The 24,143-nt window shown below is 45.6% G+C and overlaps 1 protein-coding gene across 1 annotated transcript in view; it reads left to right on the top strand.

Annotated features, from left to right (window-relative positions):
- Window positions 1-19,277, top strand: part of CENPF (centromere protein F) — an 87,083-nt gene extending 67,806 nt beyond the window's left edge. The window contains exons 14-18 of the mRNA XM_032771253.2: window positions 3,678-3,839; window positions 5,135-5,297; window positions 12,957-13,430; window positions 14,634-14,827; window positions 18,688-19,277. Coding sequence (XP_032627144.1) covers window positions 3,678-3,839; window positions 5,135-5,297; window positions 12,957-13,430; window positions 14,634-14,827; window positions 18,688-18,897 — 1,203 coding nt within the window. The 3' untranslated portion in view covers window positions 18,898-19,277. The remainder of the gene's footprint in view (window positions 1-3,677; window positions 3,840-5,134; window positions 5,298-12,956; window positions 13,431-14,633; window positions 14,828-18,687) is intronic.
- The last annotated feature ends 4,866 nt before the right edge of the window (window positions 19,278-24,143 follow it).

Genomic DNA, 24,143 nt, shown 5'->3' with positions numbered 1-24,143 from the left:
CAGTCCTCTTTGTAAGAATGGGGATAGAATGTCCTCTGGGCTGACCACTTCCTTGCCCAATTAAAGTCCAAAAGAGTTTAAACTGAGGGTTGTACAATAATCACTGACAAAAATTTGTGGTGCAGTGGAAGGAATAGATCTGATTTTCAGTGAACGCTTGTCACATGGACTTGTTCTATAATAGCTATTTGTGATTAACTCCCTGTGTGGATACTCTTACTCTGGAACAAGATCATCCATGCAGGGAGTTAATCAGGAATAACTATGCCACTTTAAATTCATACCTTACTTTAATCCGAATTAACTTCTCAATGTAGAAAAGCCATAAGATTGTATGTGTGCACTTGCAAGTCTACAAAGATTTTGGTGTATGCACTAACAGATATGCATTCATTCAGCTGGTAAGGTGTATGCAATGTAGCTGTTTGTTTGCCTATACCCACAGGCCTACTGAAAGCTCTGTGTGTGTTTTGTATTTTCAATTTTTGTATCTGTGGTACTGTTGGCAGGTTTAGGGCCCAAGTCAGAGTCCATGGGAAGACTCCCATTGACTTCACTGGGTTTTGAATCAGATTCTTATTGCCTATTTAACATGGCTCTTTAAAATGTATCCTGGATCAAGGTATTCCAGGAGGGTGTGCCATGGTTATAGAGCTGGAGACTGCCACTAGGGTGTGGAGAGATTGCGCGAGCAAGAGTAAGTGTAATGCCAGAATCTTTCTCTTTCCTGAGGAGGGAAGAGGAGAAAGGACAATGAAATTAACATGGGGAGAAATAAAGGTAGTTTGGGGAAAAAGCAGTCAGAAAGATGAATAATCTTCAGAAACAGAGAGAAAACAGCCAAGTTAGTTACTGTATGAGAAACTGACTTTTCCAGGTTTGAGGGCCAGATCCTCAGCTGGTGTAAACCTGTGTATCTTCATTGAAGTCCATGTATCTCTGCCAGTTTAAAGCAACTGAGGTTCTGGCTCCAACATATTAGGAATTTTAATACTCTGCTAATATTCTTCTCTAATACAGAAAGAAGATGAGCTCACTGTTCTTTCCCTTTCCTTCATACTTTGTATTTGAAAACTGTTTCACTGGAGATGGGGGGCCTCAGAATGTCAGCCTGGAAAGGCTGCTATGACAAAGGGCTCATCTCTATTTCAGGCATTTACGTGTCTTCCATCAGCGGAGTATCTGAGATCAATTAGATGACAAGTATAATGTTCCTCAAGTATTTATTTTTTAAAAATAAACTTTTTGACAGCTCTCTCTAGGGTAGATAAAACCTAGTTTCATATTTAAGCTTCTTATTCTAAAAGTCCTCATATTTCATTCTCCGAGTTTGATGTCTTACAAATCATATGACGTGCAGCCTTGCTTTCATTTATGTAAAATATTAACCATTGCTTCTAATTTAAATAGACATCTTAGCTGCAGAAATTGTGTGCAAAACTACACGACTATGGGCCTGTTCCTGGATGTCAATAGATGTTTTGCCATGAATTTCAGTATGACTTTTAGGAATCATACCCAGAAGTAACTCTCTATATCCTAATATGTCCACAGAATAGTCACAAAAATAGACAGTTTAAATACTTCAGAATGTTGCAACATCTTTGTCATGGTGAGACTAATGACCCTGAACCTCTCAGAACACCCTCAGTAGGAACAATTACTGTATATGTTGTGAGGTTAGCTTTGGCTTTATTACTAACATCATTGGTGGGATGAAGCTTCTTGTACAACTCAGAGCTAAAATGCCTTTGTATATGACAGAGAGGCTTATCTTCTCTGTAATCTTGTATGCTATTGTTTTATGTTAAAAAGTTCAAGTCTGGGACTACAGTACTGTAGCTATAACAACTTTTGTATATAATATCCCAAAAAAAGAGGTTGTCTTAGCTATAGTATTTCAAAGCACTTACTTCCGATAATTATTATGGGTAAAAAATGGATGTGTAGAGTATTTCATAAACTTAATACTTTGAATGTTGTGTTCACACATCTTCACTGGGACTATTCCTGAGAGGAAGGGCTTGGTAGAGTGGGTCTAACCGTCTGGTAATCTAGGCATAAAGATAAATGTTACAGCATTGGAGATTGTGAGGAAAGAGTGAATTGTGATTACATTAAAAGGAGGATGTAGAAGGATTTGAGAAGAGACTGAATATGAGAGAGAGAAAAGAGTTGAAGGTGACAGGATAGAGGTGTAATAATCATACTAGTCCTTCTATCCCAAGATGTCATTGTTTCACAAAAAATTTAAGCCAACAAACGTCCCTGTGAAGTAGGTGTCTGATTATATCAGAGGTGATAGAGGTGGAATGCGGTGGAGATTAATTAATAGCAAAGATATAAAGGGCCAGAGTCTCTTTTGTGCTGTATTGTATGGTGGTTATCTACACGAGTGTAAAGTAACTTTGAGTGGGGTAAATGACAATACATGGTGCAGGGCAGCAGAATCTGATCCAAGAACTTCAGATTTGAAGAGAGTGAGCTGGAGCCTGTGTGGCATCCAAGAAGATGATTTGAGAGGCAGGTGGAGAAGTGAACGCAAATAGAAGGGAGAACCTTAGGGAGTAGTATTTCTACATTTAGGTTAGTAAGAATTGGAGGCTTTTAGTAGAAATGCTAACAGAACTTTTAACTGTTTGGTCTTACAGAGAGCTCACATAGGTCCCATACAGAAAAGCTAGTAAAATATAAACCGTCGGTCTGAACCTATGAAAACAGGAAGAAGCATGATCTGTTAGATCTGCGCTGTTGTGCAACACTTCAATCTGATTTGTTTAAGGATCTCTTCTCTAAGTGTAATGTTTGGCTTTAGGGAGCTTAACTCACACTAAATGTTACTGTAACTTAGTTCTGTAGATTTTTTCTAAATAGTTATTATACTTTACAAATTGTACTGAAAAATACAAGGCTTACGACACTTCAAAATATATATTTATCTGATAGTCATAAAAAGTCCTCCTCCCTCCTCTTGAAAGGGTTGTCTGCACAAATGTGTACCTACAAGCTTTTCAGGTATTAAGTGCCCTAGTTCCGATAATAAATGACCACCCCATTTGAAATTACTTGTATCTTTTTATTCTTTTCATTCCTATAAATCAAAAAAGAGGGTTTTCTAAAACAAGATTTCTAGTAAACTATCTTTTTAAACAGGGGTAGGCAACCTATGGCAGACATGCCGAAGGCGGCATGCGAGCTGATTTTCAGTGGCACTCACACTGCCCAGGTCCTGGCCACTGGTCCGGGGCGCTCTGCATTTTAATTTAATTTTAAATGAAGCTTCTTAAACATTTTAAAAACCTTATTTACTTTACATACAATAATAGTTTAGTTATATGTTATAGACTTATAGAAAGGGACCTTCTAAAAACATTAAAATCTATTACTGGCACGCGAAACCTTAAATTAGAGTGAATAAATGAAGACTCGGCACACCACTTCTGAAAGGTTGCCGACCCCTGTTTTAAAATATTGTAGAATTCTTCTAGGCACAGTTCTTGTATACAAAGTTTTACACTTTAAGCAAATTGGTCTTTCACATTTTAAATTCAAAACAAAGCATTTATATTACGCAAGCTTACTGCAAAGCTCCTGCAGACAATAAGGACATTTTCTGTGTAGCATTCTGTAGGGGGCCTTTTCAAAATTGTACTAGTTATCTATTTTTTTGCCTATAGAATGAAGTAGAAATTCAGGCCTGTCAAGAGAAATTGAATTCATTGGAGCAGTGTCTGGGTGAACAAAAGTTGGAAATGGAGCTCTTGAAGTCAAGTAAAGAACAATTAAATAATTCTCTGAAAGATGCTAACCAGACAATAGAAGAACTTAAGAAAGTTCAGGTATGTATTTTCCCTACATGCTGTTTAATTTTTGACTTTCAAACTAAATTGCAACATGGTATCTAGAAAGAGGCATCGTATAATGGTATAAGCACGGAACTGGAAGTAAATAGCTCCTGAGCTGACCTCTGGCTTTGACTCTGCCTTAATTTCACCAACTAAAATGAAGATAGTACCTACTTTGCCAGGGTCAGTACTTGAAAATTAAACCATGTTTAAACATGTCTTTTCACTCTGCCCCTAAGTTTAGTCATAACTGACTGATGTGATATTAAACATAACAGGGCAGTGTCTACACTACATGTTGTAACATCATGTTAATGAACACATTAATTAATACCTTGTGAAACTTTCCAGTATAGACATGCCCTTATTGTCTTTAAACTGCTTCTACTGCCTGATTATGTCACTCTCAGCTTGTGAGAGCATATCAGTTCTGATGTATGCAGAATTTCCATCTAAATTTATTAACAGATTCTTCTTATGACAGCACTATTCTTGCTAATAATTTACATAGGCGTGTGAACAATTCCACATGACATTGCAAAACATTTCTGGAAATGACTGTATGAAGTTTTACTTGTAACGTACATAGGTTGAGTGTTTACCGCTAAACAGAAGGGGCAAAGTTTTTAAACCTGTCCATCTAGCTGAATTTTCTCTTATCAATTCCCTCTGCATTTTCTAGCCTGCAGTCTTTTTCTACTTCTGTTTGTGGTGAATGACGGACTGTAGTTCCGTGCTCTCGCTTCAGAAATAAACAACATTGAAAAGCACTCATGTAGCACAGTGTGGAGCCGGTATTGTGGCAAGCAGGCACTGAATTACAGTTTTCATTCCATGCCCAGCTAATGGAGCACTGTGCTTGATATTTACCTTATCCTGTAGTGCTTTTTATAAGGCTGCCAGATATCCACCAGCCATTTATTTTGGCACTCCAATGCACATAGGATGGACAAACATGCCTGGACCACATGCTTTTCAGCTGGGTTTTGTCAACTGATTATTTCAAATATTATATTTAGATTATTATTTCTCTATCAAGGAAATCTACACACATGTAGCTTTCCAATAAACATGACTTTAATGTTTCTCTGTTGGAATTAGAAGCTGCAATAATTCAATTGTATATTACTAAGTGAACTCTACTACACAATTGCATATTATAACATTTGGTTGTTTAGTTACACTTAACTTTTACTGACAGGTGAGATACCATTAGTGAGAGTATAATGCTTAGACAGAAGAATAAAGTTTCCTATTAGCAACTAAAAATATATATTTTTATTTTATAGGTGGATAATCTGAAGCATATAGTTCAACTGAAGAAGCAAAATGTATTTGCTCGTAGAAAAATGGAGATGTCAATGAAATCCTGTAAGCAGCTAGAGAAGGAAAAAGAAATGTTGCAGAAACAAATTGCTGAACATGATGCTCTATTAAAGAAGCAAAAGCCAAGTATGTGGTAGCTTAATAAGGAAAGGCAGTACTAGAATATTGTTATAAATGAATCACGATTAAGTTTGTGAACATGACTTTCCGTGACCTCCATGAATTTTGCAGCACTGGTGCAGCTGGGGAAACCCAGGGGTGAGGCGCACCAGCCGCTGCTCTGGCAGCCCCAGGCAGCTGGTCTCCAGTGCTGCGCTGGAGCAGCAGTCCGGGACCAGTGGCGGCGGGGCCCTGGGCTGCCCCCCTTCCAGTGGCAGGGGGCCCCAGGCTGCTTCTCTCCCCCACATAGAGCCCTGCTCCAACTCCGACTGAAGTGGGGCCCTGGGCTGCCCCCTCCCACAGAAGTGTCACACACACACACCCCCCACATCCCCCACAGTCATCTTCTGGAACGACCCCTTTTCCCAGCTCACGGGGCCATGAGTTTTTGTTTATTGCCCATGACCTGTCCATGACTTTTACTGAAAATACCTGTAACTAAAACATAGCCTTAATCATGATCCTATTTCTAACCTTAATGCATTTATTTATAAAATATTTTTTCAAAACATCCATTATTACATTTGATTCAGATGAGGGGCCAAATCCTCAGCTGGTGTAAATCAGTATAGCTTCTGAAGCTCTGCCATTCACACCAGCTGACAATCTGGCCCTAGATCTGTCTCCTCAAATTTTAGAGTCTCCTTATAGGTTATGAATATAAATTTTCAACATCTATGTTTTGAAATAAAAAATGACCTTAGGATTCAGGGAGCCTATTTTTTAAACAACACTACGTGTTGTGTATAGCGTCTTACAGTGCTTTGCTTGAGACATGTACTACTCACAGAGTGTAAAATGTTGGAGTGTGTCTGTTCTTTCCACTGCTGGCCATCACAATAAAGAAAATTCACATTCTGGGTATAGATAGCTGATAGTTCAGCATCCACCGTGGAGAAATCTACACCTTTTAGAGTTTATACATATATCCTTCCAAACAGCTTTTGGTGTCCTCCTGGATTGTAGACAGGGAGAGAGGAGCACTTCTTAAAATGTTATGCTTCAGACAGTACCTCCATTTTCTAAATATCATCAGCCTGGTACTAGTTGCAGCTTTCTGGGACCAGGAAGTGCTGGAGTTTATTAACTTTAACAAATGTTCTTTAAGACACATACATTGGGGTTTTATTGATCACAAGTTTCAGTCATTTTTAGAGTTGTCAGGAACTAAGTATAGAGGTAATAGGACAACAATTTAAAGTGGTTTCCACAATGTGTAAAATACTACAACTTCTCTGCCATTAGCTAGGGTAAGTTAGGCTAGCAAATATTCACGAGTGTCCAGTAAGCAGAAAGAATCACTACTGGTATAAAAAGAGATCCATATTTCTGAGACAAGTGGTATTCAATTATATAAACTAAAACTGTTAAAATAATGGTAAGGTGGTAATGTTAAGCACTTAAAAGTTAGGAAATGCCAGAATTAATGTTGCCCATGCACTGTGTGTCAGGGACAGATTCCAAAGAATCAGGGTACATGTCATCCTGACAGTAAATATGGTATCAACAGAAATCTCTTCTGTAAAGTAACTCTTACAGGATGTCTGTTTTGTTTTATTTTGTATAGTTTATTGTGGTTGCACAAGCACACACCTTATGTACTTAATTAACAAATGAATAATTGAGATCATTGCGTTCTAAACTCATCTTTCTTCTTCGAGTGATTGTTCATGTCCATTCAAAGTAGGTGTGCGCGCGCCGTGTGCACTCCAGTCGGAAGATTTTCCCCTAGCAGCGTCCGTAGGGTCGGCCCTGGTGCCTCCTGGTGTGGCGCTATTATGGCGCCCTATAAAGGGGCCCGACATCCCTCCACCCCCTCAATTCCTTCTTACTGCTGGTGACGGCTAGCTGGAACTTCTCTTGCACATAGCAAGTTAGCAATGTCCTATCCTTGTGTATAGTCCGTGTATATAGTTATGTTATAGTTAGTTTACTTAGGTCATTGTATATAGTTCTGGGTAGTTGGGGGGTCCCCCCCAAGTTTTCGTCGCCTGCTGGGGCATGCTTGGGTCCCCTGGCTTTAAACTCTGCAGGACTGCGGGAAATTCATGCCAAAGAGTGACCCGCACTCTGCTTGTTTGAGGTGCCTCGGAGAGAACCACCAAAAGGACAGGTGCTCTATCTGCAGAGGCTTCCGCCCGAGAACTCTCAAAGACAGAGCTCAAAGACTTAGAGTCCTCCTGATGGATGCTGCCCTGCGGCCACCCTCGGACCCGGAACCGGCCGAGGCGGTGCCCAACACTTCTTCCTCGGTGCGGAGCGCCCTGGCACCGGCATCAGGATTTAGGGTCCAGCCCAAGTCGTCTAAAACCTGGCACCGGATGGAGTCGGGTCATAGGAAGTCGGCCTCAGTGCAGCACCGCTCACCCTTGCCAGTGAACGCAGAGAAGAGAAAGCCAGTGAGGGAACGGTCACCCCACCAGGATCCAAGGCCGATGCCGTCTACGGGTGCAAGCGGACAGGCTGGGCTACAGCCCTCGGCTGCTCCATCGACTCCTGCACCGCAGAGAGGGCGGTCGAGTCAAGACTGGTCTAGATCCCCAGACCTCAGCGGAGACTTGCGCCTCCCTTCAACATCAGAGGCGTTCGAGGTGGCCTCAGACTTGATGGGACTCCCAGCGTCGGCCTCCCCGCACTGTAGGGAGTTGCCTACCGCGGCCCGTCCCCCAGTACAATCGAGGGGCAAGCCGGCCATGCTGCTGCCTCCCTCCCCGCATCGCACCGCTAAGGCGGCACCGGACCAGATAAGAGGCTCCCCGCTGCCTCAGCACCACTCTCCAACGGCACTAGGTGCTGCTCCCCCCAGGTCCTCATACTCCGAGACTTCAGACTCAGAGGCAGACTCCTATCGCTCCAGCCGGTCGCGGAGCAGGAGATCGGTTTCGGGTGCGAGCCACCAGCGTTACCCACAGTGGAAGCAGCAATGGCATCCACCCTCAAAGTGGCCGTTCTGGACCCCCTGGGCCTACCACCAGTCGGTAGGCCAGGCGTTTGGTCCTCGATCAAAGTTGGCCTCGGTCTCCTCGGCGTCGGTGGCTCCGGCGCAGCTGCCTCCTCCACCGGCACCGTCGCTGGGCAGGGGTGTGCCATATCCAAGTTCGGCAGTGGCTACAGTTCAGGCTCAGCAGGCACCGCCCAATACGCCAAGCCGCTCACTGGCGAACCCGGTACCGGTCGCGGTGCCGCATTTAGAATCGAAACTGGACCCGCAACCACAGTACCGTGTGCCGCAGGACCCTGAAGGACTGCATGCACCGGAGGAAGGGCCGATCCATGTAATTTCCTTGTCTTCCTCCCCGGACGAAGCGGTCTCGGGCACGGCTGTGGCATCAGCCCTGGAGGACACTCGAATCTTCCAACAACTGCTCCAGTGAGCACTCAGAGCCTCGCAATCCAAGCTGAGGAAATCGAGGTGGATGCGGACCCTGTAGTAGACATCCTGGCTCCCTCAGGGCCATCCGGGGTGGTTCTCCCGCTGATAAAGACCATAGCAGATACGTCCCGCACCTTATGGCAAACGGCAGCCTCACTGGCCCCTACTGCCAAGAGAATGGAGCAGCACTATTTCGTCCCCTCTAAAGGGCACGAACACTTGTACACCCCTCCCCCCCCGGACTTCCTGGTGGTAAATGCGGCCAACTAACAGGAGCATCAAGGGTTTCAGGAGTCAACACCAAAGAGCAGGGACGTTAAAAGACTCGACCTTTTTGGCAGAAAAGTGTACTCCACGGCAGGCCTACAACTCCGCATTGCCAACCAACAGGCAATTGTAAGCCGATATGGTCATAACACGTGTTCAGCCATGTTGAAGTTTACGGAACTCCTTCCCCAGGACTTGAGGTCAGAGTTTTCAGCCCTGGTGGAGGAGGGGAAGCTGATCTCCCGAACCTCTCTCCAGGCTGCCCTAGATGCGGCGGACTCAGCCTCGCGCACCCTGGCCATGGGCCTGGTCATGCAGCGGGGAGCCTGACTCCAGGTCTTGGGCCTGCCCTATAAGATCCAGCAGACCATTCAAGACCTTCCCTTCGAGGAGCAGATGTTGTTTTCAGAAAAGACGGACAAGCGTCTGCATAGCCTAATCTCGCGGGCCACGCTCCGCTCGCTGGGCTTGCATACCCCTGCGACCCAGCGCAGGCAGTTTAGGCCGCAGACGGCCCCATGCCCCTACCAGCCTCAGACTCGCCAGGAGCTGGGGCGCAGGCGGGGCAGAAATGGCAGGAGGTGTCACCAATGCCACCCCTCTGGCCAGGCGTCTGGTCAATTGAGACCACCATCGGGGCCTAGACCACCTATTTGATGGTACGGTCGAAGGCAACCTACCTATCGAGACTCTGGATCCTTCTACCCCTACCTTTGGGTCACGTCTGTCCCTCTTCTACCGTGCCTGGTTCCAAATCACGCAGTACAGCTGGGTGCTCCGCATGGTAGAGAGGGGATATTCTATCCAGTTCTCCTCCGTCCCGCCTCCCCAGCCCCTCCCCTCCCCAGTCCTCTTCAGGGACCCATCTCACGAGCAACTTCTAAGTCAAGAAGTGAAGTCCCTCATGGAGGCAGGGGCAGTGGAGGAAATCCCTCGGGAACTCAGAGGCAAAGGCTTCTACTCCCGGTATTTCCTAATACCGAAGGCGAAAGGGGGCCTGAGACCCATCCTAAACTTGCGGCGGCTGAACAGGTTTGTATGAAAGCTGAAGTTCCTCATGGTCTCCCTGTCCTCGATTATTCCCTCCCTGGATCCAGGAGATTGGTATGCCACCCTCGACTTAAAGGACGCTTATTTCCACATTGCCATAATTCCCCGACACCGTCGGTACCTCAGGTTTGTCGTGGCTGATGCCTATCTGCAGTTCACGGTGCTCCCATTCGGTCTGTCAGCTGCTCCAACGGTTTTCACGAAGTGCATGGCAGTCGTGGCGGCCTTCCGCGCAGGTGGGGCATCCAGGTATTCCCCTACATGGACGACTGGCTCATAAAGGTCCGCCTGATGAACGACACTTGGGTTTCCACCTGCTCCTTGGAGCGGCCTCCTCTTGAACGAAGCCAAGTCCACCCTGTCTCCGACGCAACGAATAGAATTCATAGGAGCAGTTTTGGACTCCACCCATGCCAGAGCGTACCTGCCGGAATCCAGGTTCCATGTGATTTCCGAGCTCATCCTCGAACTGCACTGTCCCCCAATTACCACAGCACGAGTTTGCCTCCAGCTGTTGGGTCACATGGCGGTGTGCACCTATGTGGTAAACCATGCCAGACTCCGGCTTCACCCGCTACAGTCCTGGTTAGGGATAGTATATCGGCCGGCCAGGGACCCCTTGGACTCAGTGGTGTCCATTCCCCACTTGGTGCTAACTCGCTGCGGTGGTGGCTCGACCCGCAGAAAGTGTGCATGGGTGTCCCCTTCGCTGCCCCTCACCTCTCCCTCTCCCTGGTAATGGATGCCTCAGATCGGGGTTGGGGAGCGCACCTGGGACCTTGTGGTCGCCGGAGGACCTTGAGTTGCATATCAATGTCAGGGAGCTGAGAGCGGTTCGCCTGGCTTGTTTGACCTTCTGGTCCCACCTGGCCGGCAGATGTGTTTCAGTCTTCTCGGACAACACGTCGGCAGTCTTTTATATCAACAAACAGGGGGGTGCACGCCCTTCTCCCCTTTGCAGGGAAGCCCTTGTGCTGTGGGATTTCTGCGTTCACAATGCTACCCACCTGATGGCGTTCTACCTTCCGGGGGAGCAGAATGGTTTGGCGGACACCCTCAGCCGCTCATTCCGGGGTCACGAGTGGTCCCTCCGATGGGACGTGGTACGCTCAATTTTCCAGCTCTCGGGCTTTCCCTGGTTAGATCTGTTCGCCTCGAGGGAAAGCAGAAAGTACCGATGGTTCTGCTCCCTCCTGGGCCACAGTCAGGGGTCTCTGTCGGACGTCTTCCTACAGTCTTAGGGGGGTCGGTCTGCTCTACGCTTTTCCTCCGATCCCCTGATACAGAGGGTGATTTTGAAGATTTGCAGGGACCACGCATGGGTAATCCTGATAGCTCCGGCGTGGCCGCGCCAACATTGGTACACGTCACTCCTGCACATGTCCATTCAGGCGCCCCTGACACTGCCCCTGCTCCCAGACCTGATAACACAGGACCGGGGCTTCCTCTGCCACCGGAACCTGGAGTCCCTTCATCTCACAGCATGGATGCTCCATGGCTGAACCCGGTGGAGATGCAGTGCTCTCAGCAGGTCAGACAAGTGCTGCTCGGTAGTAGGAAACCGTCAACTAGGGCCACCTACCTGGCCAAATGGAAGCGCTTCTCCGTATGGTCGGGTCAGCGAGGGCACGATCCGCTGGGGGTCCCAATCCCCATTGTCCTAGACTATTTGCTCCACCTCAGACAACTGGGCCTCTCCCTCTCCTCGATTCGTGTTCTCTTGGTGGCTATCTCGGCTTTCCATCAGGGAGACAAGGTACCCCGGTGTTTGCGAACCCGTTGGTCGGGCATTTCCTCAAATGTATGGAGAGGCTATTTCCGCATGTTAGTCAGCCGGCCCCTGCTTGAGACCTGAATCTTGTCCTCTCCGCCCTCTCGGGACCTCCCTTTGAGCCTCTGGCTTTGTTCTCCCTGTTTACTTGTCATATAAGACGGACTTCCTGGTGGCGATCACCTCGGCCAGGAGGGTGTCGGAGTTCGGGCGTTAACATCCGAGCCCCAGTACAGTCTTCTATAAGGACAATGTCCAACTTAGACCTCACCCGGCTTTCCTACCCAAGGTCGTCTCACAGTTCCACATGGGTCAAGATATTTTTCTCCCGGTGTTTTATCCAAAACCACACTCTTCCAATGAGGAGCGGAGGTTATATTCCCTGGATGTCTGCAGGGTCTTGGCTTTTTACATTGAGCGTACCAAGCCATTCAGATGCTTGACTCAGCTCTTCATCGCAGTGGCGAATAGGATGAAGGGGCTCCCGGTCTCCTCTCAGCGAATCTCTTCGTGGATCGTGACCTGCATCCGGGAATGCTACCACATCGCTAAGACCCCTGTCCCTCTGGTCACGGCCCACTCCACTAGGGCGCAGACCTGTGGTGTTCCTGGCTCAGATCCCGACTCAGGAGATTTGTAGAGCGGCCACGTGGTCCTCCATCCACACGTTCTCGTCACACTATGCCATCACGCACCAGGCTAGGGATGATGCAGCCTTCGGTCGTACAGTACTTCAGTCAGCAGTGATCTCCGACCCCGCCACCTAAGGTTAGGCTTGTGAGTCACCTACTTTGAATGGACATGAACAACCACTCGAAGAAGAAACTGTTGTTCTTCGAGATGTGTTGTTCATGTCCATTCCAATATCCACCCTCCTGCCCCTCTGTTGGAGTGCTGACAAGAAGGAACTGAGGGGGTGGAGGGTCGGCGGGCCCCTTTATAGGGCGCTGTAGTGGCGCCACTCCAGGGGGCACCAGGGCCGACCCTACGGACACTGCTACGGGAAAATCTTCCGGCTGGCGTGCACGCGGCGCGCGCACACCTACTTTGAATGGACATGAACAACACATCTCGAAGAACAACAGTTACTAAAAGGTGGGTAACCATTTTATCCAGAGTCTCCTTAAAGTTATTTATACAGGTAATGACTCTTTCCTTTGATCAGGTGCTGATGAGGTTGCCAGTGCAGAAGAAATGAGGTTGAAGCTGGAAGAACTAAAGGAATCTGTAGAAGAGAAAACCAAGGAAGCAGAAGAGAACCTGGAGAAGTATTGCACTCTGATTATTAATTACTATAAACTAGAGGAAGCAAATGAGATGTTAAAAACACAGGTCTCTCTGTTGAATGCTCTGCTGAAACAGCCAGGAAATGCTGTTAATTCTCCTTCGCAAAATTCAGATAATCCAGTAACACTTAACAGTCAGTCAGTTACAGAGAAGAGGTCAGATGAAGATCCTACTAAGCTTTCAGGTAAAAGACAAAGATGCCAAGAAACCAAGGCAGTTGATGGGGAACCAAAATCCCCTATACCAGAGACCTTATCTAAAAAAATTAAAAAGGGAGCCATCTGCCAACATTCACTGACTCATGAGAATAAGGAGTATGAGCCAGACGGACTCCCAGAGGTGGTCAAAAAAGGTAATTGTTATTTCTTTAGAAAACTGTCCACATTGGTGGGAAGTGTGTGCGCGCACGCTTATCTAAATAATCATGTTGTCATACATGTGACTTGGAAGCATTGTAAAAACTTGGACATCATTGGCCAAATTCAGCCCTGGTAGAGGTTGCATAATTCTATTTAACTCAACTGCTTGTCAGAGCTGAGTTTAGCCCCATGTGCTTAAAAAAAAAAAAAGCCCTATTATACAATTAAGGCTATAAGGGGACAATATTTTTTGTTGTAGGTGTATGTAATTTCTAGTGGTTTTGTCTTTTGGTCTGTGTGATGTCTTCCCATCTGTACAGTTTTGTAGTATTTGATGACAAAAACAAAACAGCCAAAAATTCTGAAAACCAGAGTCCTAATATCAGGTTGTAGTTTTGAAAATGAGACCAGATAAATTCTGTTGACTTTGAGGCGCCTCCAAAAACTTTGCAAAAGCCCTCTGGCAAAAGAGAGGGGTTCTAGGCCCAGCTATTCCCAATATAAAACACCTTTTTCTTCTGGTTAATAGGAAGGTGGAATATTTTTTGATTAAACATTTTTGACTAAATGTTTTTTCATTGAAATGTGCTGTATTGTCAAAGCTGAAATGTTTCACGGAAATGTATTGATTCTGACAAAGTTTTTGCTGGGAAGGTTTCTCAGGTACAAAGTGGAGTCTTGCAGGGAGGAAGGCACCCAAATTGAAAACCTGTCATTTTTTATACAATTTCATTTTGTGAAAGCATTTGAAAGGCTTATGTTTTCATTTCAATCCAGAATAAAAACAAATTCTGAAACCTTGAAAGATTTTGGAAATTGGAATTGTCACCCTCTGGCCATCTCTATTTAGAACAATGGAAGAGATATCCTTTTGAGATGGAAATGATTTTCCAGTTAATGGTGTCCCTCTAAAGGAAAAAGATAGTATTTTCTTGAGGAAAACTCTTTCTGTCATTTTAGTACAGGAGTTGTTGCATAGATCCACACCCTTGCCTGAGTTCACATATAAAATTCTGGGAATTCAAGATAATCCTAATAATTCCCCCAGTATATTTTATTCAGGTGAGTAAATCCCATTTTACCTTCCTATATTATTATCTGTTGTCATCTCCATCTTGAAATGAGTAGGATCAGGTTGATTAGAACAATAAAGTAATTTAATCAGCTGTGGTTAATGGAAGCTGTTTCTTTTTCAGGGTTTGCTGATATTCCTATTGAGAAAATCAGCCCTTATGTTTTGCATAGAACAACTCTAAACCTAAGGACCAGTCCCTGTCTTGCTGCACAAAGCCAAAGATTGTCACCATGTGCCCAAAGTTTACAAAAAGGCAGGTCAGATAATCTTCCGGAGATCTCTAAACTCACAGCTGGTGGCAGCAAATCACAAAAGGTAACTGATCTTAAAAATGTATCTGAATGTGCAGGGCCTGGGAAATCCACATTATGTATTTATCTATCCAAGTGAGTTTGAAGATATGCCGTGTTATCCATACTTCCTGTATATCTGCTATGAATATACTGAAGACAAGGTCATGCATGTAAATATAATGAATAAAGCTTGGCATAACAAAGGTCTGCGTATAATGGTAAACTTAAAATTGTTGGTATGATCAAATCTGTGATCTCATGCTAAGTGCCCATTAACTTGGTAAATGGAAATGAGGTAAATCTTCCCACTTTAATGCTCATCACAAATATGTGATTATTTCTTGAAAGGCCTGGATACCTAGAGCAGAGTGTGTGTGCGCGTGCATATATGGATTACACTCAAAAGCATTCAGATGTTCAGATATGCCGGAATTAAGGCTGCTTGTCCCAATCTCTCTGCTCAGCCAGTCCCAGTTCTTCTCTCCTCCCATTAGCTCTGTCTCTGTGTTTCCTCCACATTTCTCTCTCTCCCGTCCTGTCTCACAACCTTCCAGTCTCAGTCTTGCCATACTCCTTGTCCCAGTCACCCTCCCCCTCCCTGCCCCCATTTGCCTTTTGGCCCCTCTGCATTTGAGTCCAGTATCTTCCTCCACCACCATGCTTGTGCACCAGCTTGGAGGGGTTACTGGAAGTTTATTGAGAAAAGGTTCCTTCTCTCAGTTCTGGTGCCTGGATCAAAGCAGCTGGGAAGAACCGTTGCAGGGAAACTCTGGCTTTGATTCCTATAGCCTGGGCTGGAGCATATAAATTGCTCTGCGGGGATGGCACAGTGTGCTGTGTTTTCACATCCAGGAGCTGTGGGGAAATGGCACATGTGCAGTTGCTCTGTGGGGAGTAGCTCGTGCACAGTTTGGTTAGCACTAAGAGCTGTGCAAGATTCACGTATACTCAGCGAGGACGAAATCTTCTTAGATTTTTAGCAGCTAAAATCTCTGAATTCTCTCTGACCATCTGTGAACTGTGATTTTTTTTCAAAGACTTATAACTTGGCCAAATTTGGGCACGTTTTCATAGGGATGACAAAAGGTACATTCCCTGACACAAAGGCCACCCCCTTCTAAATTACAAGTCCCTGCTCCAGAGCATGAGTACAGTTAGAGCTTTTCAAAGAAAAGCTGCCAGAATATTTTATTATGAGAAAAATGTAGATTTCCCTCGCCTTGATCTTGGGAATGGCTTAATCATTTTGGCTGAAATTCTGCCTCTGGCCCCCACCCTCGAAGAAAAAAAACATGAGGCAGACATATAGCATGGAAAATTTCAACCCAAACAACAACAGAAAACAGGGTCTTGTAATGGGAGGAGTAATACCTTAATAGTAAGTGATGCTACTAGCTTCACCTGTCCCTCTTGTTGGTGGTAACAATTTTGGTTTTGCTGTTGTATTGTTGTCAACTTAGCCAATTTAAACAACACACAAAATCATTCTTTAAATAGCAGTCTCTACAAAAACAATCAGACTTCTACAAGTTGTTTAAAGAGATATTCTTTTCCCAGAGTTTTCATTTTTAGGGTCTGACTCTGAAGTCTTTTCTCAGTCCTTATGCAAACTTGATTTGATTTTTTTCCTTTGCTTTTTATTATTAAGGACACTAAAATGAAAATTGATCACCTTTGTTAGAAGTTCTGGTCCTGAACTTTGTCTTAATGCTTGTATTGTGATAGCCTCAACCAGACACCGGTAACTGCATGTCTGCAATCTGAGATTTTGCCCATTGCTAGAAAAACTCTGTTAGAGTGAAGGAACAATTAGAGAGGTAGCACACTATCTCTACAACTCTTGGGTCTAAAAAGGAATTCTTCCACATTCTCTGCTTTCAGTGGTAAAGATCATTTATTTTTAGACTTAGCCATATATTTCTCAAGCTACTATTACAATTACAGAAGTGTAAGGGCTGTCTTCCCTTTTTCCACTTGACATCAAAATTTTAACAGCTTTTATTTTGGTAAGTATTGGCACTAGAAGGATAAGCATCAGTGTAAGTGGGATCAGAATTGGGGCCAATTACCTACACTCTCAGAAGCTTTGGCATTCAGGATTTCAATTGTCATGAAGCACACATTTATAACTACTGAAGTTTTAGCTAACTGATGCTAAAATCATGTCAGAATTTGGTGGGGAGTGCAGGGGAGACAAGGAAGGGCAGTAGGGACTGGAATTTGAGATAACCAAAAGTATATATATTGTGAAAATTTTCAACAGTTTTACAAAGCTAGTGTTGAACATGTTGGATCATGCCCCGATATTAGTAAATTAATAGTTAAAGTATAATAGTATTAAAGAATAAGAGCAGATAAAAAGAAAAGTAATATAGTTGTTTAAGGAAACTTCTGCCTTATGATAAATAAGCATTTGTGTTAAATGAATTTCTTTCTGATCTGCTGAACCTTGTTGAATGAATCTCTGTAACAAGCCCAAGGCCAAAATACCAATGATCTAAGGCATGTTCAGGGATTGAATATGCAAGTAACCGATTAAAAATGCTGTTATGGGACAGAATGTCTGTACTAAGGGATGATAAGAACAATGGGAAAACAATGATGTTTTCTTAAACCAGACCCACTGATCTTCTCGTCCCTTGGGAGCCTGATTATGCCTATGTAAATCTTTTAGCAATGGAAAGAGGGAAAAAAGAATTAAATTAAACCTGCCAAGTCTGAATGTAAGAATGCTGAGTGCATGCGAGTGAGTGTTTGGGACAGGTAGATAATTGATCAGAAACTAGTACCACAACTATCAGTGGGCTGAAGATAATGCATGGCAGAGGCAACCAGATGACCCCCGGAGGGCATGCCGGAACCCACCCAAGTGCATCAAGGAGAGACAGAAGACTCAAAGATAACGTATACCCATCACGGATGTACCATCTGCTGATCAAGCTGATCAATGGTTATCCCAATCACAAATTCAGCATGATGTGGCAACTTCTATAGACATACATTGAACCAAAGACCTGTAAGAACTGAACTAGGGGACTGAGTTCTTTGAGTCTGGTTCTGTGACCAATCTCCAGGAGCATCTGACACGACTTGTCTCCACTCTCATGTCCAGGCCACCTGGCCTGTGACTTGGCACGAGCAACTCTTAGGCTGGTAACTATCACTGTCTTTGCAGAACCTGTGTGAATGCTTGTGTGAGTGAATGGTTATAATAACTATCAAGATTATATCGTTGTATTTGCAATAAATGTCGTGTTTTGCCATATCCCTCTTATTGGTATTATTTTATTAGTATAACAAACAGCACAACCAAAAATATTGTAAAGATTATGTTAAAAATTTAGAATGACATGATGTTCTATTGAATATTTCATAATGCATCTGGACAAGATATCTTCTGCAGGCCAGCGTAAATGCTTCAGGACTAAACAACTTATTCAAGTGCTATTATAGTTATGGAATAAACTACAGGACATTTACAAATTCATTACGAAATATCGGTAATTAAACTTAAATTGCATATCTCAAAATACAGTTCTGCAGATTAGTGACTGAGCAAGAAGAGACTAGACAAAGGACTAGTATGTACTACTCCTTAGCTTTGCCTATACCTTGTTATATCATGCATGTGACCTGCCATTTGTAAAACATGGATGATAATGCCCATTCTAAACTTGAACATGGTGAGGAGTAGGTAGTTCTGTGTAGCACTGTTGTATTTTCAAAGTGATCAATATTAACACTGAAGATTCTTGCTTTTAGCATATGTCTGCTAATTCATGTTATTCAGTTGCTTGGAATGGGTCTTTCACTTCCTGCTGGTAATTAACAAGATTCTCCCATACCACTAAAGCATGAGAATTTTTTTTGTTTGTATTGCAGGAAGATGATACTCAACAGTGCCAAGCAGAAACAACTATTGAACCCATGGAATCTAGTTCAAGATCTCCTCTTTGCATAAATAAGCAACCCACAAAAGCTGTTGCTGAGAACTCTAGGGAGAATCTTAACACACACAAAGGCGGATGTTCCTTCAACAGAAAAACATTACCTGATCAAAATGAACAAGAAGAAAACTGTATGGTACAGTAAACCTGCAGTTATCACTTCAGATCAAAATAACCTTTGGAAAATAAATAGTTTTCATGACTAGGTATGAAAACTATATGCCCACTATTTTTTGTCAAACGAATTTGTATAATTCTTTCAACACTGATTATTTTTACAGGTCTTGTTGTTAAACACTTACTGAAACCTATGTCAGTAAAGCTATGTTCAAAGAATAGACATATCCATTTTTATTTCTCAATATGTTGGTTATATAGGTGATCATTGTACAGGGTTCTATAAATAATTCTATAGAAACTTGTTTGAAATAAAGTTTAATAGAAATGCAGTTAAATACCAAACCACACATTACATTAGCAGTATTCTTTCTGTATATAGATGTTTCATTAAATTTCCAAAACACATTTTTGAGACTGTGTTAATAGTTCACCTTGATCAATCGGTCCTTCAGCCATCGTATAGATTGTGCCGATCACAACATGTCTTCCGTTCTTCTCATATCATGGCCTTCCTTCTCTGTGTGACCACATCTTTTCACAATAAAATCTTCTCATCTCTTCGGAGGTCGGCCAAGTGGTCATTTCAGTTCCTGTGAGTACCACTCGGTGGCAGCTGCAGTCCATCGATTGTCAGTGAGCCTCACTATATGCCCAGCGCATTGCATTTTACTATACCTGTTCTCAACAACGACGATGTGCACTCAACTCTGCTGTCTGATCACTTCATTGGGGTCTTGGTCGCAGATTCAAATTCCCAGACTACTTCTTTCCATTGCCCTCTCCATGACAGACAGTTGCTGCTGCTCTGTCAGCGCCCATGTTTTGCTGCTGTACAACATTGCTGGCAGTACTGATGAGTTGAAGAGGCTGGCGCATGTTGCCTTATTGATTTTGTCCTTAGAGGACATCTTTGATAGAATTGAATGCTCACCACTGTGCTTTCTTTCTTCGCAAGAGTTCACCTTCCTGATCATGATTTTGACCCAAATAAACATATTGCTCAACTTCTATTTGTTCTCCCTTGATTGTTATTTTGGCTTTTGGCAAGGTATCAGACCGCATAAATTTAGTTTTGGAGCAGTTAATTTTCAATCCGACTTGGCTGCTTTTAGTGTTGAGTTCTCGCAGCAGTTTCTGTAGTTTGATAGTATTTTTGGCGATCAACACAATATAGCATGCAAATCCAAGATGGTTAAACGGCTCTCTGTTGATGTTGATTCCATCCTTGCAATTCATCTGCCTCATTACCATTTTGAGCCAGGCTGTGAAAAGTTTTGGTGAAACCCTGTCTCCTTGTTTCGCACTGTTCTTAACTGGGACACGAAGGGGAGTATCAAATAAGGCAGAGGTCGGCACCTTTCAGAAGTGGTGTGCCACGTCTTCATTTATTCACTTTAATTTAAGATTTCACATGCCAGTAATACATTTTAACATTTTTTAAGTCTATATATTATATAACTAAACTAATGTTGTATGTAGAGTAAACAAGGTTTTCAAAATGTTTAAGAAGCTTGTGTGGGGAGTGCAGGCTGGCAGCAGGCTGAGTGGGGCCCGTGGCCAGGACCCCAGCTGGCGTGGGGCTGGTGGCCAGGACCCCGCTGCCGGTCTGGGGTTCTGTCCGGTGGCTCCTGCCAGCCGGAGTCCCAGCTGTCGGCCCCACTCAGCCCGTTGCCACTCTGGGATCCTAGCCCTGCCCACATAGAGTGGATACCTACCTTCTCCCTGGTTCTGGCCTATTCTCTTCCTCTCTTTCTGCACTGAGCTGAAGGTGAGGTGCACTGATCACAGGGCTGAGGGGTGAAGGAGCAGCTTGGGGTGCAGGGTCTGACCAGAAGCTAGAATGAGGGACAGGGCTCAGGGTTGGGGCAGGAGGTTTGATGTGGAGCACTTACCTGGGCAGCTCCCATTTGGTGTGAGGGGTGCCGGTGGGAATGTGGTGGGGGGGTGCAGGAGCTCCCATTTGGTGCGAGGGGTGGAGGTAGCGGTATGGGGGGTGCAAGAATTAGGGCATGGAGTGGGGGGGGGCTGGGTATGTGTGGGGAGTGCAGGAGTCAAGGCAAGGTGTGTTTAAGGAGAGTGCAGGAGTTGGCAGAGGGCTGGGGGCATGTGAGGGGGGTGCAGGAGTCAGCATAGGGTGTGGGGGGGCTGGGTATATGTGGAGAGGGCTGGGTATGTGTGGGAAATGCAGGAGTCAGGGCAGGTTGTGTGTGAGGAGGGTGCAGGAGTCTGGGCAGAGGGCTGGGGCGTGTGAGGGGGTGCAGAAGTCAGGGAATGGGGTTGTGGAGGGAGGGTGCAGAGGTCAAGGTAGAGGGCTGGTGGGATGGGCTGGATGGGGGGGTGCTCCCAGCCCCCTGCCCTGAGTGGCTTACGGCAGGGGGATGGAGAGAGATGCCCTGATTCCACCCCCTTTCCCCAAGGCCCTGCTCTTGACTCTTCTCTGCCTCCTTCCCGGTCTGAGCAGTGAAGGTGCTGGGACTCCTTTTCTCCCCTCACAAGGGACATCAGTGGCAGCGAGGAAGAGGAGGCAGGGTGCAACGCAGCATGCTGGGGGAAGAGATGGGGGAGGGGAAGCTTGCTTCTGCCCCCGCCAGAGAGAGCAGTAGGCGGGGTGCAGAGAAGAGCGGGCTGGGCCGGGCAGGATTTTTAAGGGCACGCTGCTGCCTGCCAGGGTCCCAGCCGTCGGCCCCGCTCAGCTCGTTGCTGGGGCCAGCAGCGGCCTCAGCCTGCCATTACAAATCAGCTCTCGTGCTGTCTTTGGCATGCGTGCCATGGGTTGCTGACTCCTGGTCTACACCTAGCTGGAGGCCGAGCAAACAACACTTAGCTGGAGAGTGAGCAAACAGTGACTTCCCCCCCTCCGCCCCAGTGATTCTAACTTCTCAATGAGAAGGACTCTGAATTGTATTTGATTTTTGGTGTTGCTGTGCCAATGCTTTCCTGATGTCATACGTGGCACTGTCACTTTAGCTTTAATGTTTATAATTATGTAAATTAGACTCAACATATTTTCTGGAGCTAAAGATCATTGCTATCCCTCTGTCTTGGGAACATCTCCTAGGGGATTCTTCACTACAAGTTCTTGGGGGAATAAATATTATTTCTTCTTTGAGTGATTGCACATGTTTATTCCAGGGTAGCTGTGAGCATGACTCATGTGCAGTTGTCAGAGTACTTCTTCACTGAGAGGTACCTGTCAGGGTGGCTCGATTGTCCTCTGCCGTTGTGTGCCACTGCATGCTGGTATAAGAGGATGGCGCCTCCCCCAACTCCTCTCAGTTCAGGGGCAGCTCTTTGTTTTTTGCCGCCCCAAGCACGGCAGTCATGCAGATTCGGCGGCGTTTCTGTGGGTGATCTGCCCGTCCCGTGCCTTCGGCATGCGCTCCACCGAATTGCCACCAAAGCCGCGGGATCAGCGGACCTCCCGCAGGCATGCCGCCAAAGGCAGCCTGACTGCTGCCCTCACAGCCATCGGCAGGCCGCGCCCCGCGGCTTGCTGCCGAAGGCATGCACTTGCTGTACTGGCCTGGAGCCACCCCTGCCTCAGTTTCTCCTTGTCATGAGTGACTACTGTTTGGAGTGCTCCCAGGCTTGCTATCACTTTTTTAGCCCACCAGCTATGCTGCTTTCATGGCAGGACATGACAGCGGAATCCTTATGGTGGGAAGACTGATGCTTAACATCAAACACCAATCAGTTCCCATCACAGACCCTACTGCCCGTGCTCCCCGCTTTGCGACATTGTCAGTGGGCCCTTCTTAACTGATTCCAGACTCGGCAAGGCCTCTCTGCAGCCAGCCAGCACTGTTGGGGTTTTCGAGACAATCCAAGCTGCAGCTGCGGAGCAGATCAAACAATGATACGTGGTGTCGAGGAGTGCCCACTAGCCAAATTTAGAGACGGGCTCCGGGAACTCCACTTGACCACTAAGAGTGCTATTTCTTGGCTCAGCGAATATGCAAATACTAAATAAATAAGTCAAGTTTATTTCCCTCACTCTTTTTGTATATAGTCTGTTTTGTCATTTAGTGGCTAGTAGTTAGTTAGATACAATGTACAGTTAGTGATAGGCTTCAGTTTTTAGGTCCTTTTTGGACCAAGTTTGATTCATGGTACCTGGACTTGTGCTGGAGGCATACCTCGCTCTCTGGGGTTCAAGGCCCATTGGTCATGTGCCAGGCCATTGTCAGTCAGTGACCCATATCCCAACTGCCTAAAATGTTTGGAGGAGCTCCATATCAGTGACAAGTGTCACACTTTTGTAGAGGGTTTAAGCCTTGCTTTAAAAGATAGAGCAGTGATACTTAAGTGTCTCCTTATGGGGGTGGCCATTTGCCCTCCACTGGAGCCACTGGGTTCAGAGAGTACTCTGAGTGTGGCACCATCAGTACAGAGTGCACCTCCCGAGAAAGACCGACTCAAGATGTGAGTTCATGCTAATGGCAGAGGAGGGCAAGCTCATGGCAAGGACAGCTCTCCAGGACAGCCTGGATGTGGCAGACTCAGCAGCTTGATACATGGCGTCTGCCATATCTATGAGGAGATCTGTGGCTGCAGTCTTCTTGTCCTTTGAGGGGGGTCTCCTTCCTTTTTGGAAAACATGGACAATAGGCTGCATAGTCTAAAACATTCCAGGACAATACTGAAGTTGCTTGGAATCAACATCAGTGACAACTAGGAAGAAGTTCTGGTCCCAGCTGGTTCCCAGCTATCAGAACTTTATATCTCTGTCCCCCAAGAAAAAGAGGCAGGAATTACAGGAGGCAACCGCTGCACTATGCCTCTCTCCCACCCCTCATCATCTGCAACAGCAGGTTCTTCTGAACCAACAGCCCAGTCTAACCATGCATTTTGTTGGGTTTGTCAAGGATCGCATACCAATATTAAAGACTAATTTGTTCCTACCCCTATCTTTGCCAAACATCTATTCACGCTTTTTTCATGTGTGGACTCAGACTGTTGGCATTTCCTATACCCCACTGTTTGCGCTCCCCCAGTAGCTCCAAATCAGTGCCCACCAGTTTGGGAGTTATCTTTCCTAGGCGGACCTCTTCCCTTAACCTCCTTCTCCCCACCTTCATCCCTGCAGAATCTGCCTCAGCCTGGTCCTTGCGCTGCCGAGCGAAGGGGCCGGGTAGAAATGCCGAGCAGCTCACCGAGATGAGGATGCAGCTGCCCCTGGCGCTGGAGTGGGGTAGAGAGAGGGAGGGGGAGATGCGCCCAGCGGTTGGGATACACCAGGGGAAACAGAATGAGGAGAGGAGTGGGCGCCCA

The sequence above is a fragment of the Chelonoidis abingdonii genome, chromosome 3 (assembly GCF_003597395.2).
Source record: "Chelonoidis abingdonii isolate Lonesome George chromosome 3, CheloAbing_2.0, whole genome shotgun sequence".
In the NCBI taxonomy this organism is placed as follows: Eukaryota; Metazoa; Chordata; order Testudines; family Testudinidae; genus Chelonoidis; species Chelonoidis abingdonii.
Note: the sequence above shows the minus strand (reverse complement) of the source record. Positions and strands in the feature narration are given on the sequence as shown.